The sequence below is a fragment of the Pseudonaja textilis genome, chromosome 2 (assembly GCF_049901715.1).
Source record: "Pseudonaja textilis isolate UNSWEBS1 chromosome 2, rPseTex1.2, whole genome shotgun sequence".
Taxonomy (NCBI): domain Eukaryota; kingdom Metazoa; phylum Chordata; class Lepidosauria; order Squamata; family Elapidae; genus Pseudonaja; species Pseudonaja textilis.
This window is the reverse complement of record NC_141991.1, coordinates 142,359,868-142,375,351: the sequence shown is the minus strand read 5'-3', so window position 1 is coordinate 142,375,351 and position 15,484 is coordinate 142,359,868. Positions and strand designations below refer to the sequence as shown.

At 40.8% G+C, this 15,484-nt stretch overlaps 1 protein-coding gene across 1 annotated transcript; it reads right to left on the bottom strand.

The window, feature by feature from the left end:
* Positions 1-8,978: 8,978 nt before the first annotated feature.
* Positions 8,979-10,098, bottom strand: LOC148127124 (lysozyme C, milk isozyme-like). The gene is made up of 3 exons (XM_087925529.1): positions 9,930-10,098; positions 9,578-9,739; positions 8,979-9,093 (listed from the first exon to the last, which is right to left on the bottom strand). The coding sequence occupies exons 1-3, from the start codon at positions 10,063-10,065 to the stop codon at positions 9,011-9,013; spliced, it is 381 nt and encodes a 126-aa protein (XP_087781655.1). The 5' UTR covers positions 10,066-10,098; the 3' UTR covers positions 8,979-9,010.
* Positions 10,099-15,484: the final 5,386 nt, after the last annotated feature.

Genomic DNA, 15,484 nt, shown 5'->3' with positions numbered 1-15,484 from the left:
CTGGGGGTTAGAATGTGTGGAGTAGGTTTGTCACCAGCCAGGATGCCAAGTAATGGTTTATGATCTGTGATGATGGAAAATTATCTCCCATACACATATTCGTGGAACCTTTTTTTTTAAAAAAAAAAACAAGTTTTATTGATTTTACAAACAAACAAACAAAACAAAACATCATTAAACATTAAAAACATAAAACCTCTTTCCATTGTAGATCTTTACAAGGCAGGTAACATATTGCTTTATATCACGTACTTATAATTTATCCCATTTCCATATAAATACGTAAATTCCCTTTACCAAATTCCACATTGTTTCTCTTTAATCATTATTCAATCATATTTCCTTTCTAATTTATCTTCTATTCAGTCATCACATTTATATTTTCCTCTGGCTTGTTTATAATTATTCTCATCTAGTCTTCCTCTGAGATTTTATTATTTAATTCTTAATTAAACACACACACATAAGACATAAACATAAAAACATAAAACTTTCTTCTAGAAAGTAACTTGGCCCCAGATTACCTCTTTTTCTATGGACTTCAATTGAATTCATGCTCTTCTTCTATACCATTACCCTTCTTATTTACCATTCTATATCTATTATATAACTCCTCTCCACTTTTGCCTCATCTTAATTCTGTTGTATATATTTAATCTTGCTTTAAAGAAAAATATTTTTATATCTTTTGTCCATTTCTCCATTTACATCTGTCTCATTTCCAATTTAAAAAAGAATAGTTTCCCCTGGAATCACTAATCGGAGTATGATGCCTTTCTATCATTCCCCTAAATTAAAATTTAAAATAACACCTAAATCCCAATCAGATTCTGCTTAGTACATTCTACTATTTCAGAAACCAATACTACAATAATAAATCCATAACAGTCAACACATTAGTCCATTAAACTCTATATTTAAACTAATATTTTAAACATTCCCTTTAGTATTTTATTAAAACTTAATATCATTCATTATTAAACCTTTTAAAGTTATACCTTGATATTTTAGTCTTTTATTAGATCTTAAAAAGTTCTGATTATCTACTTATAATACAAATACCACTATTACAATACTCATGTGTACTTTGCAGAATCCCCCCCTTTTTTTAAAAAAAAAAATCCCATATATTACCCATTATCCCTAAAAAAAATTTCCTTTTCTCCATCTTGTTTTATACCTTTGTAACTTTTTCCCCCCTTTTCCATTTCCTTCTTAGCCCACCTAAACTTTTTACCCCCTCCTCTCCAAACCTCTGCCTTCTTGATTTCCCCTTTCTGTTGCATTCCTCTTTCCTTTTGCTTTCTAGCATTCTGTTGTTTTGCATCTTCTTTTTCTCTTTCATAAACATTTTTTATTTCTTAAGTCCTTCCTTTTCGCTCCTCTCTTTCTCCTTTCTTTCTTAGTCACACTGTTTAGTTCATTAAAAATGGCTTCTTCTTCCTCGGCTTCTTCCAGCTGTTGTTTAATTTGCTGACACATGACAAGCGCCATATCTAGGAAACAAAGGGCTTCTCCCATAACATCTTTGCCTTCTTTCTTTATTTTTAAATATTGTTTTTTTAGTTCATCAAGAGATAGAGCCATTTTAAACTGTTTCTTCTTCTCTTTCTGTATCCTCTTCTTATTATTAAGCCAATCAATTATTTCCAAACTTAAAACAGTTCCCAAAAGTCCCAAAATCCTGCAGTCATCAAACAGTCCAGGCAGAGTACAAGCTTCTTCTTTTTACAATTTCTCTTCTAGGGGTGAAGTCAAATTAGGGAAAGAAAAAATGTCCAATCTGTGCTTTAAATCTTTCTTAGAATTAATTTCTATTCTCTTTATCTTCAAGGCATCTCCTCCAGCAAAGTCTTAGAGTAAAAATTTGTTTTCCCAAGCCTCTCCCTTCCCACTTATAACAAAGGAGTTTAGGTTTTACCTTCTATCAAAAGGCTGGTTTCCCTTGTCCATTTGTTAATTCCATAAGGGAGGGAGAGTAACTTCCCCTTTTCGTCACTTTTCTTCGCAGCTGAAAACATCAATCGGGAACATTATAGCTTCCAAGCCAATACTTTCCCAGGTGTTAAATATGTCCTTAAGGTCCCAGTTCAACCAAGAAAAAACTTTCGTTTTAAAACTCCTTCTTCCTCCTGCGCATTCTTTATCCAGTTGCCGGCTTCTTTATGGCGGCCATAAAGACCGCCGCTCCACCGTCTTGAGAGAAGGGGGTTATTGCCGGCTGGGGGGGGTTGCGATAGCCCACAACCCCTGTCCGGATCCCCCCTTTCTTCAGCTGCCCCAACAGGGCAGCCTTAGCCTCCAAATCCATCAGGATCGGAGGCACCAAGGTGGCTAGCACAGCAGGGATCGCAGAGAAGGCAAATCCCTGCTGTCACCGAAGCCGACAAACCGGAAGTTATATTCGTGGAACCTTTTGATTGCAGATACAATTGCAAGGGCTTCCTTGTCTAGGTGGCTATAGTTTCTTTCTGTCTTTGACAAGGTTCTCAAAAAAAATGCAATTGGTGCTTCGTTACCGTTTGGTAGGATGTGGCTCAGGATGGCCCCCACCCCAAAAGGTGAGGCGTCACAAGTAACAGTCAATGGGAGTGATTCGTTATATTGTATCAACACTGCATCTGAAGTGAGAAGGCCCTTTACTTGTTGGAAGGCATGTTCCTCCCGTCGTCCCCAAATCCAGGAGGCCCTTTTATCGAGGAGTTTATGAAGGGGTTCAGCAACAGTTGCCTTCTGGGGTAGGAACATGTTGTAAAAGTTAATGAGTCCCAGGAAGGCTTGAAGGTCTGTTTTGTTTTTGGGTCTTGGGGCATTTTTGATGGCTGCCAATTTCTTTTCTGTAGGGTGAATTCCTTGTTTGTCAAGGAGGTAACCAAGAAATTCAACCCTTTCTGTACATAACTGGCATTTTTCCTTTTTAACCTTGAGGCCAGCATCTTTGAACCTTTGTAGGACTGTACTGAGGCATTTCTCTAACTGACTCTTCGTTGGGGCGGCTATTAATACATCATCAAAGTAGGGTACTACCCCTTTTATGCCCTGCAATAGTCTCTCCATCAGGCTTTGAAAAATGCCTGGTGCTACGCTGACTCCAAACTGGAGCCTGTTACATTTGAATGCGCCTCGATGTGTAACTATAGTTTGGGCTTTGGTGGTTTCGGCATCAACTGGCAGCTGTTGATAAGCTTGGGCTAGATCTAGTTTTGCAAATATTCTGCCACCCCCAAGTGAATGTAGGAGATGCTGAACGACTGGTACCGAATAGGTGCTCTGCTGCAGTGAGGGTGGCCTTGTAGTCACCACAGATTCTCAAGGACCCATCAGGCTTTATGGGGATGACAATCAGTGTCTCCCATCGGGCGTGGTCAATGGGTTCTAACACGCCTTGTGCAATTAATTTATCCAGTTGCTCATCAATTTTGGGTTTGAGAGCAAAGGGAACTCGGCGTGGTTTTAGGCGACTGGGTGCAATGTCAGGGCAGAGATTAAATGAGATAGGGGACCCTTTGTACTTGCCTAAATTTTCACTGAAAACTTCCCGGAAATCTTGGACGAGGGCCGCTTCCCAGTCATCGTCTTCGGTATGGTGGATGCCAGCCATTCCGATTCCTAATGGCGTGAACCACTGGAGGCCCAGGAGGCTTGGCCGGTCTCTGTCAACAATGGTGAGCGGTAGTATTGCAGTATATCCCTTGAAAGAGACCTGGAAATGGCGGGTGCCTGCGACTGGGATCCGGTTGCCTTGGTAATCTTTTAATATGAGTCTCTGACTGCTGAGATCTCAGTGGCGGATGCTTGAAATTAGTTGTTTAAGGGTTTTCCAGGATACCATGGATAGGGAAGACCCAGAGTCAACTTCCATGATACACGGTTGATTTTCGATGGTGACTTCTACATGGATTTTCTTTGTATCAAGTGATGAGGCGTGGCCGATGGTGATGGACTGGTGTGCTTCCTCTTGTCTGGGTACACCAGTAAACCTTCGGGGTCTGTTGTATTGGTTCCACTGGTTGCTTGGATGTTCCCTCTATGTGATGGAGTTGCCATTGGTTCTTTTTGGGCTGTTACCTCTCCATCTGGGGCTGGTGCCTCTTTTATTTCTGCATACCTTAGCAATATGTTCATATTTTTCACAAAAATGACAGATGGCATCTAGGAATCTGCATTTGGGTCATGGGTGGCTTCCCCCGCATCCAGCACATTGGTAGTTTGATTTACGACCTCGCTGGTCCCGTTGCTCACGTTCTGACCGGAGTCTGTGGACTTCCTCCTCCTCACTGTCTGAGGATGATTCGACATCTTCATGGTGGGTGGCCGATGTGTACTTGTCTGAAGGTTTCCCAGCATCGTTGGTGGGTTGGCGGTTGGTCCCACTGGCTCAGCGCATTCGTGCTGCTGATTTGCGAGTGGCTTCAGCTGCAGTGGCATCTGCTATGGAGTCTGCAAGTGATATGTCTCCTTTGGCCATGATCTTGCTTTGATCAGTTGGATCCCTCAGCCCAAGGACCATTCGGTCTCTCATGGCTTCTTCTAGATTGGTGAAGCCACATAAACCACCCAGGTTTCTCAGGTCAGCCATGAAATCCCCGATGCTCTCACCATCTCGTTGGTCCCTCTGATAGAACTCGTGTCTGCGAATGAGAGTTGGTACTGCTGGGGCGTAATGGTTGCGAAGGATGGGAGCAAGGGTATCCCAGTCCATCGTTTTGACTTCAGCTGGTTTCGCAAGTGCTTTTGCCATTTTAAGAACGGCAGGTCCGCAATGCATTAGAAAAAAGGCTCGTTTCTTGCTGGGCGTGGCATCCTTAAGGTTGTTGGACTCCAGGAACATCTGAAATCTGTCCATATATGAGTCCCAGTCTTCGCTAGCTGGATCGAATGGGGCGGGTGGTATAGCGCTGCTGGCCATGTCGCCGATGTTTGCGCTGTGTCAGCCACCTCCTTCAGCTTAGCGAGTGTTCAGTAGGCTTTGTTGTCTCTGCATCCCATCCTCATCGCCAGTGTTAGATCTGGGAGGATGGGTCCAAGAACGGAGACAAGACTCAGATAGCAACAACAGCTCTTTATTAGTGACTTCAGATCTGAGTGAAACATCCCAGCCACAGCAGCCCCTTATATAGGGCTGGCTGCGGCTAGGCAGCCAATGACGGCAATTTGAGTTTGCCGCGCTTGGCTGGGCCAATCGCGGCAGCTCGTTTACTAGCCAATCAGATCAGTCTGCAGTGACCAATCACAATCCGCTATTCGTGGGCCAATCAAAGTTGCAGGCTTTCGAGCCTGCTAGTCCGGAACATACCTCACTTCAAATTTTGTTTGTCTGTCTATCTAGTAAGATCTAACAGATTTGGCATATTTCACATCCAATCTAACAGTAATACCTTTTGGATCCCAGAAAGCAGGAATTTGTTCTCATTCTCCGAGATCCACACAGCCCCCACCCTGCTCTCTTTTAAAAGAACCCATTTCTGCTTCTCATTATTTGGCCTCAGTGACATCACCTCTGAATTGGCATCATTGTTATGAATGGTTGTATATCTCGCACCTCCCCATGACAACCTCTATGTAGTTTTAAATTGTTCTCATTCATTTTATCAGATATCAGCTCAGTTTCCATTATAGAAGTTAAAATTAGTTCCTTTTTTTCCCATTTCACCTTCTTTTTATTCTAGCAGTTCTATTCTATTCTCCTGTTTGTTCTACATATTCTTTAGATTTTGGAAATATGAGCAGGAAATCCTATTACACTTATTTATGTTCCACCTTTTCTTGTGTCCAGTAAAATCCCCTCTCTAGCAGCCTGCAGCCTTGGAGACTTTCCATGCTTCTCTTATTTTCACAAAGGAAGTTACCATGAGGAGATTCAGTTGGGATTTTTCAGTTGTCGCATCCTGTCCTTGGTCATGATTTTTTTCCAACACTGAGAAAGTTTTTAAGAGTTTTCCTTCCCTCAAAATAACGCCCTTCATCATGCCATATTAAAGATATGCAATAAAGATAAACCCAGGTTGTGGCCACAAATACCTTGAGGTGTCTCAGCTCAAGAAGCATATTATGGAAGAGAACCGGTAAATAGTTGACATATCACACTTATTGGAAAACCTTGAAGGGGAATTTAAAATCAGATCAAGAGCACAATGAATAGCAGATGGATATAATTGTCAATGATTTCCCCATTTACAGTCATCTGAAAGATTTAAAATAGATAAAAAGACAAAGCAAAGAGAGCCAGAATTTGAAATATAATTGTATTTTGAGGATGAAAATGAATTGTAATTATAAAGAACAGATTAAAGAATGGAAGAACAGGTTAAAGAATACATGATAAAGTGGGCTAAGAATTTTGGTTATACAGATAACTAGTAGGAAAATACATGGTCCAAAGGGTTAAATTCACATTATGTTATGATCTCCAAGAGAATTTGTATTAAATGATGTCTCATTAGTACATGAGGCCAGAAAAATTATCTAGAATGTATAAAGACTCTTCAAATGCACATTGGAAATGTGAACAACATGAGGGGACATTTTATTATGTTTATTAGGTTTGGTGATCATGAAAAAACCCTAAGAATATTTGACTTCAAAGGCATAGTTTGATACAAATGGTTTTTATAAATCAATAGTCTATTGGACTCAGGACCTTCCTTTATTGAATTATTGGATGAACGGTTAGAAAAAAAGCCATGGAAGATTATTTCAGTTTATCAATGTTTCTCAACCTTGCATCTTGAAGATGTATGGACTTCAACTCCCAGAATTCCCCAGACAACTGGGGAAAGTCATCACATGATTATCTAGTGGGTTTCTATGCCTCCCATCTGACTAATACAACATCTCTGAGTAGCTTACAATATAATAAAACTTAAAAAGTGCAAAATCAATTAGTATACAATAAAAAGATAAAATTAAAATTAAAACCCTGGCAATGAGAATCCTCTCTAATCTATCCCATCAACCCCCACTCCTCCAATTCGGTGAGCCTTGTTGGTAATATTATTTATATTTATTGGTGACTGAAAGTTTCTTATGGAATTTTTGCATAAAAATAAAAATGGAACATGATTTATGATTTTGATGGTTAGATAGGATAGATTATGGAAAAAAGAGTGTTGTGTAATTTTAGAAACTAAAAACATATTACTTTTATAACATTTTTTCTTTATTTTCTGTTTTTCCTCAACCTTTTTCTTTTATTGTATTTTTTGCCCCCTTTGCTTCATTCTTTTTCTTTCTTTTTCCTTACTTTATATTAGTTTGTATTAGTTTTTATCTTCTTTTTTAATACTTTTAATAAAAATTCTATACAAAAAAGGAAACAAATTGCATTTCCCTGGTGCAGTAGACCACTGCAGAAACAGCATGACGGGAGAATGAGATACTTTAGGAGACTGAATATAAATCAGGTAGTCATTCTATATAATTATAATGTAAGCAAAACAACTAGTTTGGAATAATGTTTAAGGCACCAAACTAGAAACCAGGATAACTGTGAGTGAGGTCCCACCTTAGGCGTCAAGCCTTCCTCTTCCTCTGACTTGTTAACTACATCCTGGAACTGATGATGCACTCAATAGACTAGATTTAACAGTGTAACATATCTGTACTTTGAAAGAAGGTAAGATGAGGACTTTGGAACAGCATAAATCACAATAATTTTGCCTGTATAATGCACAATACTCATTTTATTGAAAAATTTCAAGCAATATTTGAAGAGTTTAAAAGAGATTTAAAATTATCATTTGTATGCAAAGAAACTTGTTCTTCCCAACTTGTGGGGAACACGCATCGAATCGAATTGTGAAAGCTTGGTTATACGGTATAAGAAGTAGTATCATTTCCTTCACAAGAGGAGGAAGAGAAATTCAGAAGAGAAATGCAGGACCATCCAAGAGCTAGTAGCCCTGAGTCCGTTGTGACAGATCTTTTCCTTTGCAGTGGTTCCTCCAGGCAACCCCACGAGTAAGAATAAGAACATTGCATGTCTTTCTAAGCCACATGCATATTGTTTGTTTGATTATGTAAATCCACTTGAAGAATAACAGAATATGAAAATAACAGAACTGGAAGGGACCTTGGAGGTCTTCTAGTCCAACCCCCATCCCCCATCCTCAAGCAGGAGACAAGAATTTCCAGGTGAGCTAGAGGCAACTATCTTTCATTCAACTTTCCTGTTCATTGATTGATAAAGTTTCTTTCCTAGTTTGTCAATGAATTCCTTTCCACCAGGCTAAAATCCAACACTTTTTTTTTTGTTTTAGCTAAAATAGTTCTGACTTTTTATTTGTCACAATAAAGCCGATATGCCAGTATTGCCCAAGAGATAGTTTGGTTCCCATATATCCTAGGTAGGGTCTATACTAGCTAGAGCTAGAGGAAGTTCAAGTCCAAAACCTTCGGTGAGCACCAGATGACTCTCAAAATCTTACCCCATATCATAGAATCCCTCAGAAGAGAACACAGCAAAGTAACTTTTAAATTATTCTAACATTTGACCACATAAAATACCATTATTGTTTGGTTCTAGATTCCCATTTTACTAGTTTTCTATCTAACCATTTGCTGCTGCAGCCCCTTTTCCTATTCAACCTATGATTGGAGGCTTCACAAATATTTCTCTCCCTGCATTCTTTATCTACCAGTTCTCTGATCCTGTGGAGCTCCTCCACGGGATCAGAGTCCTGGTGTTTAAAAGGTCACCTGCCAATTTCATCTGCTACCTGCCCCAACTCGGTACCAAATCCTAAAGCTGAATCTGTGATAAAAGATTTTAAAACAAATGAAAAGAACAAATGTAAATAATGGATGGAAATTACTGGGAAGAAATTATCCAGCTATAATAGGCATCAACAACCTACTCTAACAAGAAAAAATACAAATTTCCATTTTCAGAAATTACATTTTGCCATCAAGGCTAAAAGTTCTATAATAATTTAAAGAAAGATAATTAACTTTCAAGACAGTTCCATTGCTACCCAACATTACAAGTGGAAGATATTAATGAAAGATTGACTTACCAAGCATCCATCTTTTGGGGATCACGGACAATTCTCTTAGCACACACAATATCATCTGTGATGTCATCATTTGTGAAAGCTGCCAGGAAAGACAAATTGGAATATGTCCCAATCCAGATGTTTCCAAAAGATTTCCAAAGACTTGCATAATATTACTATTTAAAACAGATTCTTACCCAAGAGCAATAAAGGAGAAGGATAACCCCCCCCCTTCAAAAGTTTCACCTGACTTCTTTGGGACATTTTTCTTTCTTTTCTAGAGTAGTAGGTGTCAGTCCTTGGTAGTAGATCAGATCAGGAAACAAACACTATAAGGATTGTAGGAATACTACATCATAACATCAACAGCATCAATAACAGAATTTTGAAAGCTTGGCAAAACTTCTCCCTCCCACCTCTTATACCACCGCTTATCAAGAGCTTTTTTCCCCACTTTTGGCTGTTTCTTTCTTTCCTGGGACTGAGTTGTCATTCTTTTCTCATCGACTTTATCTTAACAGTTCTCCTAACAACTCTTGCATTCCTTCATCAAGATAATTTCTTCTCTACACTAGGTGTCTTACCACTGCAAGGCTTATTACAGCCATTAGCTGTAGGGCCCTGGTTATTGTTGCACCAATAGCGGCTGTTTATCTGGAAAATCCCATAGTCGCGACTGCCATCTGAGTTTGGTGGCCCCACAGCTCGGCTGTTGAATCTGCTTTCATAATAAGCCATACAGATCCCTGGGAGAAAGCAAGCAAGGAAAGGGGTATAAAAGACTTGGGTTATAAACAAAAAGCTGTCCTGGTTTCTTACACAGAATATTTAACTATCTTCAATCATTCTTTCCCCAACCAAGGAAGGACCCAAGGACCCACCCCTCTTGAAAACCTGGACCAGGCTAAAATAGAGAGATAGAAAGAGTAAACTCACAGTTGGCCACGCTGTAGCTGTAATATCCATCCATGCCATTTCCTTTCAGAATTGAAAGCAGTTCACATTTGGTGTATACTTTGGCTTCACTGGCTGCAATGAGTAGGAAGAGGAGAGTGAGCAGTAGGGCCTTCATTGCTGCAGCTGCTCAGCGGAAGATGTCTGACTTCTCCAGGGTGGGTATTGGATTTTATAGTCACAGCTTGTGGAAGTGGAAACTCAGGAGAGATCAATAACAAAGTATGTAGCAATGGTAATTCCCCAACTTGAAGCAATAATGGAGTATCGAGAAAAGAGTGTTGAGGACAAAGGAGCAGAAAAAATCTTTTTAACTGTCATTTTAAATTTTGTAAGAAGCCAAACCAATTAAAGAAAAATGAGTGAGAAAAGCATTTTTAGTTCCCTGAGAGATCCTGGGTCAAAGGGAATGAAGTGTCAAAAATGAACAAGTGATAGTTATAATTGCGTGACTGAAACCCCACCACTTTTTATGTGTTTTGCATGAGGCATATGTAAAAAGGGAAGACAGCTTTTATTATGTTGTGACTGTTGCCTTCTTGATTCCTCTCTCTATCTCTAGGTCAGAGGTGGCCAACATGTGGGCCAGGGACCACTGGTGGTCCGTGAGAAAATTTTGGTGGTCCACAGAGAAATGTCACCCACAAAGCACCCATCAAAGCAATTAATCCAGGCTGTGTGGGAACACAAGGTTGCACTGCCCACATGGCCTGCGGGAACACAAGGCTTGCATCACATGCAATGCGAACAACACGAGGTAGTGAGGGGAGGGGGGAACTTGCCCCACTCACCCTACACACTTCACCTGGCCACTGGGTTGCTTCTTTCTGCTTCTTTCTTCTGCTGCTTTGGCTGCACACAAGGAAAGCAGCAGAAGTCTTTTTTTCTCTCCCCCAAACTCCGCCAGAAATGAGTCTTTGGGACCCTGCAAGGCACCCTGCTGCAAGAGGCTGCGCCAGCAAAGACTCATTTCTGGTGGAGTTTGGGGGAGAGAAAGAAAGACTTCTACTGCTTCTGCTGCTTCCCTTGCATGAAGCCAAAAGTTTCTCTTTCTTTCTGTCCCCTTGAGAATGGAGCTGGAGACGGTATACTGTGATCCCAAATAAAGAATGATCAATGGGTAGGAAAATGGGGTGGGGGATTTTCTCTGCAGACAAAGACCCTGGGAAAATCCCCCAAAAAGTCTGCAGAAAAATCCCCCAACCTATTAAAAGGCAGGTTAGGAATGTGGTTGCCTTGGAGGGTGTATCTGTGTGAAGGACCTGTGTGTGTGCGTGTGTGTGTGTGTGTGTGTGTGTGTGTGTGTGTGTGTGTGAGAGAGAGAGAGAGAGAGAGAGAGAACATCATCACCAGCCCTGTGAGGTTAGAATGGATATCTCTCTCTCCACACACACCCCCCATGTCAGCAAGCCACTGTCAGTCAAAATTCATATTAGTGGTCCACAGGATTTAAAATTATGAGTTTGGTGGTCCACACAGTTGGTGACCCCTGCTCTAGGGGACACATCATTTAGTTGAGTTTTCTGTTTGCTTGTTTCAATGCAATTCTAGTTTCAGTGCATATTTTTTTGGTCTCATGAAGTTTGTGGAGAAATGCAGCACACTGAAATTACTCAGAAAAGTGTATTTTATTTCCTTGGTCTTATTGCCTTATTGTCCTTGAGAGCACATAAAGGGGGAGAGCAAGAAAGGTGGGGATGAGGCTCTATTTTTGTATTTTCTGTTCTTCTAGGAGAGTCTGACATGGATGCACAATGAATTCATACCTTCTAGCAACTTGTAACTGTTAACAGGATGCTTTATTAAAAACTTTCTGAAACATGATCTTGAATTTTGTTAATTTAATTTAATCAAGTTTGGGTTTTGGCTATGGTGAGAGATATGGACTTGAATTGGTAGAACAAAAATTACCGTGTTAGATTAGCCATCGATTCCTCTGAATAACTTTGATTATGTGCCATCAAGTCTCTGTCAGCTCTTAGTGACCATTTGGACAATTTTCTTCTTCATCATGATCTGAAATTGCTGAATTCTGCAACCAGGTTTTGTAAATTATTCATGTTTCGAGTCACTCCAGTGAACTCTACCTAGGCTGTCCTGGAAGGCTATTCAGAAGCTAGATATAGTCCAGAAGTGGACAGCAGAGGGAGGGATGTAGTTAGTTAATTGCCACTTGGTTTGTGGGGGAATTCAAGATGCTGGTTTTTAACCTGTGAAAGCCTTATGTCAGTGATGGCCAACCTTTTCGTTGTTGCATGCCGAAAGCTTGTGTGTGTGTGCATGCACGCATATGTGTGCCTGCACCCATAATTCAATGCGTGTGCGACTCCTCCGCTTCTCTGAGCATGTATGCGTGATCCCCCTTGCATGAGCTGCGCCCTCTGCACATCCATGGGCAACCCCCCCCCCGCACCAGTGGTGGGATTCAAATTTTTTTACTACCGGTTCTGTGGGCATGGCTTGGTGGGCGTGGCAGGGGAAAGGTACTGTAAAATCTCCAGTCAGAGGTGGTATTTGCCAGTTCTCTGAACTACTCAAAATTTCCGCTACTGGTTCTCCAGAACCGGTCAGAACCTGCTGAATACCACCTCTGCCTCATGCCCCAAGCACCTCTATGCATGTGTGTGTGATCCCCCCATGTACACCTCACGCCTCTGCACATGCACGTACAATAGCCTGTGAGCATCTCGTGCCTCTGTGCATGTGCGCACATCTTCCACGCACGCCCCACCCCACGCGCATGCATGGCAGATACCTAACCATTCGCTGGCTGGCAGGAGGCGTGCACACATGCACAGAGGACCTGATCCAGGGTGACGGCATATGTGCCATAGGTTTGCCATCATGGCCTTATGTGGTCACAGGATGGCTCATCTCCAATTCTACCTGTCTGTCAGGAATGGGATTCAAATTTTTAACAACTGGTTCTGTGGGCATGGCTTAGTTGGTGGGCATGGTTTGGTGGTCATGTGACTGGGTGGACGTGGCTTGATGGTCATATTATTGGCTGGGCATGGCCAACTCAATATCACTCACATCAAGGCACGCATCTCCTCACCTGGCCTCTCATGACTGTGGGGATGCTTCAACAGTTGTAAGTGTGAAAAATGGTTATGTCACTTTTTTCAGTGCCACTGTAACTTTGAATGGTCACTCTACACAATCAAAGTACCAGCAAAGGAGGGAAAAAAAACTCCAGAGAAGTTCCTGACACAGGAAGTCTAGTCCTGCCAAGAATGTAATAAGGGTTAATGGAGAGGCAGTTTGTGTAAGCAACACCAGAATGTTTCCTTCCTGACTTCCTTACAAGATTAGGCCAGTAATTTCTTCTAACAACTGGTTCTCCGAACTGCTTAGAATGTTAACAACCGATTCTAGTGAATAGGTGTGAACTGGTAAAATCCCACCCCTCCTGTCTGTCTAATAATATCTAACATGATTGGCGTATTTCCAATCTGATCTATTAAACAGTAACATGTTTTGGATTCCAGAAAGCAGAAAACTGTCCTCATTCTCTGAGATCAACACAGCCTCCACCCTGCTCTATTTAAAAGACCTTGAACCCCTTTCTACTTCCTCATTACTGGGCCTCAGTGACATGATTCTGTTTCTGAATTGGCATCATTGTTATGAATGATTGTGTATTCTGCACATCTCCGTATTAACTTTTACATGGTTCTACCTTATTACCATTTGTTTTAAGCATTGTAACTTGTGTTCAGATAAATAGCTTCCAAAATCCCCGGCAAGAGCTACAAGTGGTCCTGAATTATTGAGACACACATTTGGAGATCTTTGGGAACAAAATGAGGCTATGTTTGGCTATGGAAAATTAAGACTGAAAACATATCTAGTTCTGCTGAAATTGAAAAACTGAATCCTCCTTACGTTGAGTTTTTGAAATATAGATTACAATAGTTTGATCCTCAGTTCTCACTAAAATCCAGTGTTGCAAATCCTATTGAGTGAAATTGTCATGCCCCTGGTGGAGATTGACTCTGAGGGAGAGGAGGAACAGCTGACAGGAAGTGGAAGTGTGGCTCCAGAGGTTGTGGAGGAGGCGGGGAAGGGCAGAGGCCAGCTGAGCAGTCAGAGGAGGACCCAGGCCCTTCCCCTATCCATCCTGGAGCACACCGGGAGGAGAGGATAAGGGAGAGACATGGTCTTCTTGGGAGGAGAGGGCCTTGATCCTCTTCATGGGCTGCAGGTGTGACAACTGAATAAGAGTTTGGACCTGTATACTGGCAAACGCTGGAAATAAAGCATGTTTTATTTTGGACTGAAGTTATTTTGGTTGGCATCCTTCCAACAGACTGTGCCTTGTTATCTCCTTGAATTTGGTAAATACTTCTCTTGTTCTGTTGTGGAAACTTTGTCATTGTAGTTTGTTTGGTTTTTTTATTTCACCTCTATCTGCTCATTAAATTCAGACTCTATTGCTTTCTTTTGAAGGCTATTTTTGAGTACGTTTTATCTCCAACTGAGTATTATTGAACAGTGGGGCCAAATTGGAGGCATTAAAGGACGTTTATTTATGTTTTGGATTTTGTTACGTTTGTGTTACGCTCTGAGTGATCACTGAAATCTCAAAAAGGAATCTGCATTGTTTCTAGTTAAAATTATTACAGACCGGAAGGTTTTACAGGTTGAATCTTGCTTAGCATTCTCCATGTTAGCCAGGATCGTTACCCGCTAGTTTTTGCTGCCATCTGCTACCTGCTGTTTTCTACACATGTTCACTTGAACACAATATACTGTGATCTGCTCAGTTTTCTCCATGTGCAGGTATCACAGATGGACCGTGACTATATCCTGGAACTGAGGATGCACAGAATAGAGTAGATTTAACAGAAAAGCATATCTAGACTTTGTGAGAAGATGCGATCTGGACCTTGGAAGAGCAGACCTCACAGTAATTTGGCCTGTATCATTAATCTGCTGCTGCTGCCCTCTTGTTGGAGGTTCTCTTATTTGGCAGATGAATGGATAGGAAGAAGATGGCCATCCATTTTTAAATTCAGAATACGTTTTTTCTTATATTATGGAGCAAAATTCATGCCTTAATATAACAGGTGGTAAATCACAGAGTCTATATGGCCTTGGATGACAATCCAGAGTTTTCATATAAGAATTTCAAAATAGTTTCCTAATATTGTATGAAGAAATGCATCTGGTTCTTTGTTTAAGTGACACCAAGCCTTGAATCAATTATGCATTTCATTGCACAAGTCTGCTCTGCTGTAAGCATGATTGGTAACCAGTTCAGTTATGTAGGAATAATGAAAGATGAAAAGAAAATAAATAAAACATGAAACAGGGCAGGGCATAATGCACAAAACTCATTTTACTGAAGCAATTTTCAAAGATTTTAAAAAGCAAGGACTTTCCCTCTTTTCTACCCATAAGCCATTTAAAAATCATCATTTTTGTGCAAAGAAACTCATTGTTCCCAATGTGTAGGGTTCAAGAATAAAATCAAACTGGTCAATGTGGTTATATAAGAATGAGTATCATTTTCATCACAGGAGGAGGAAGAG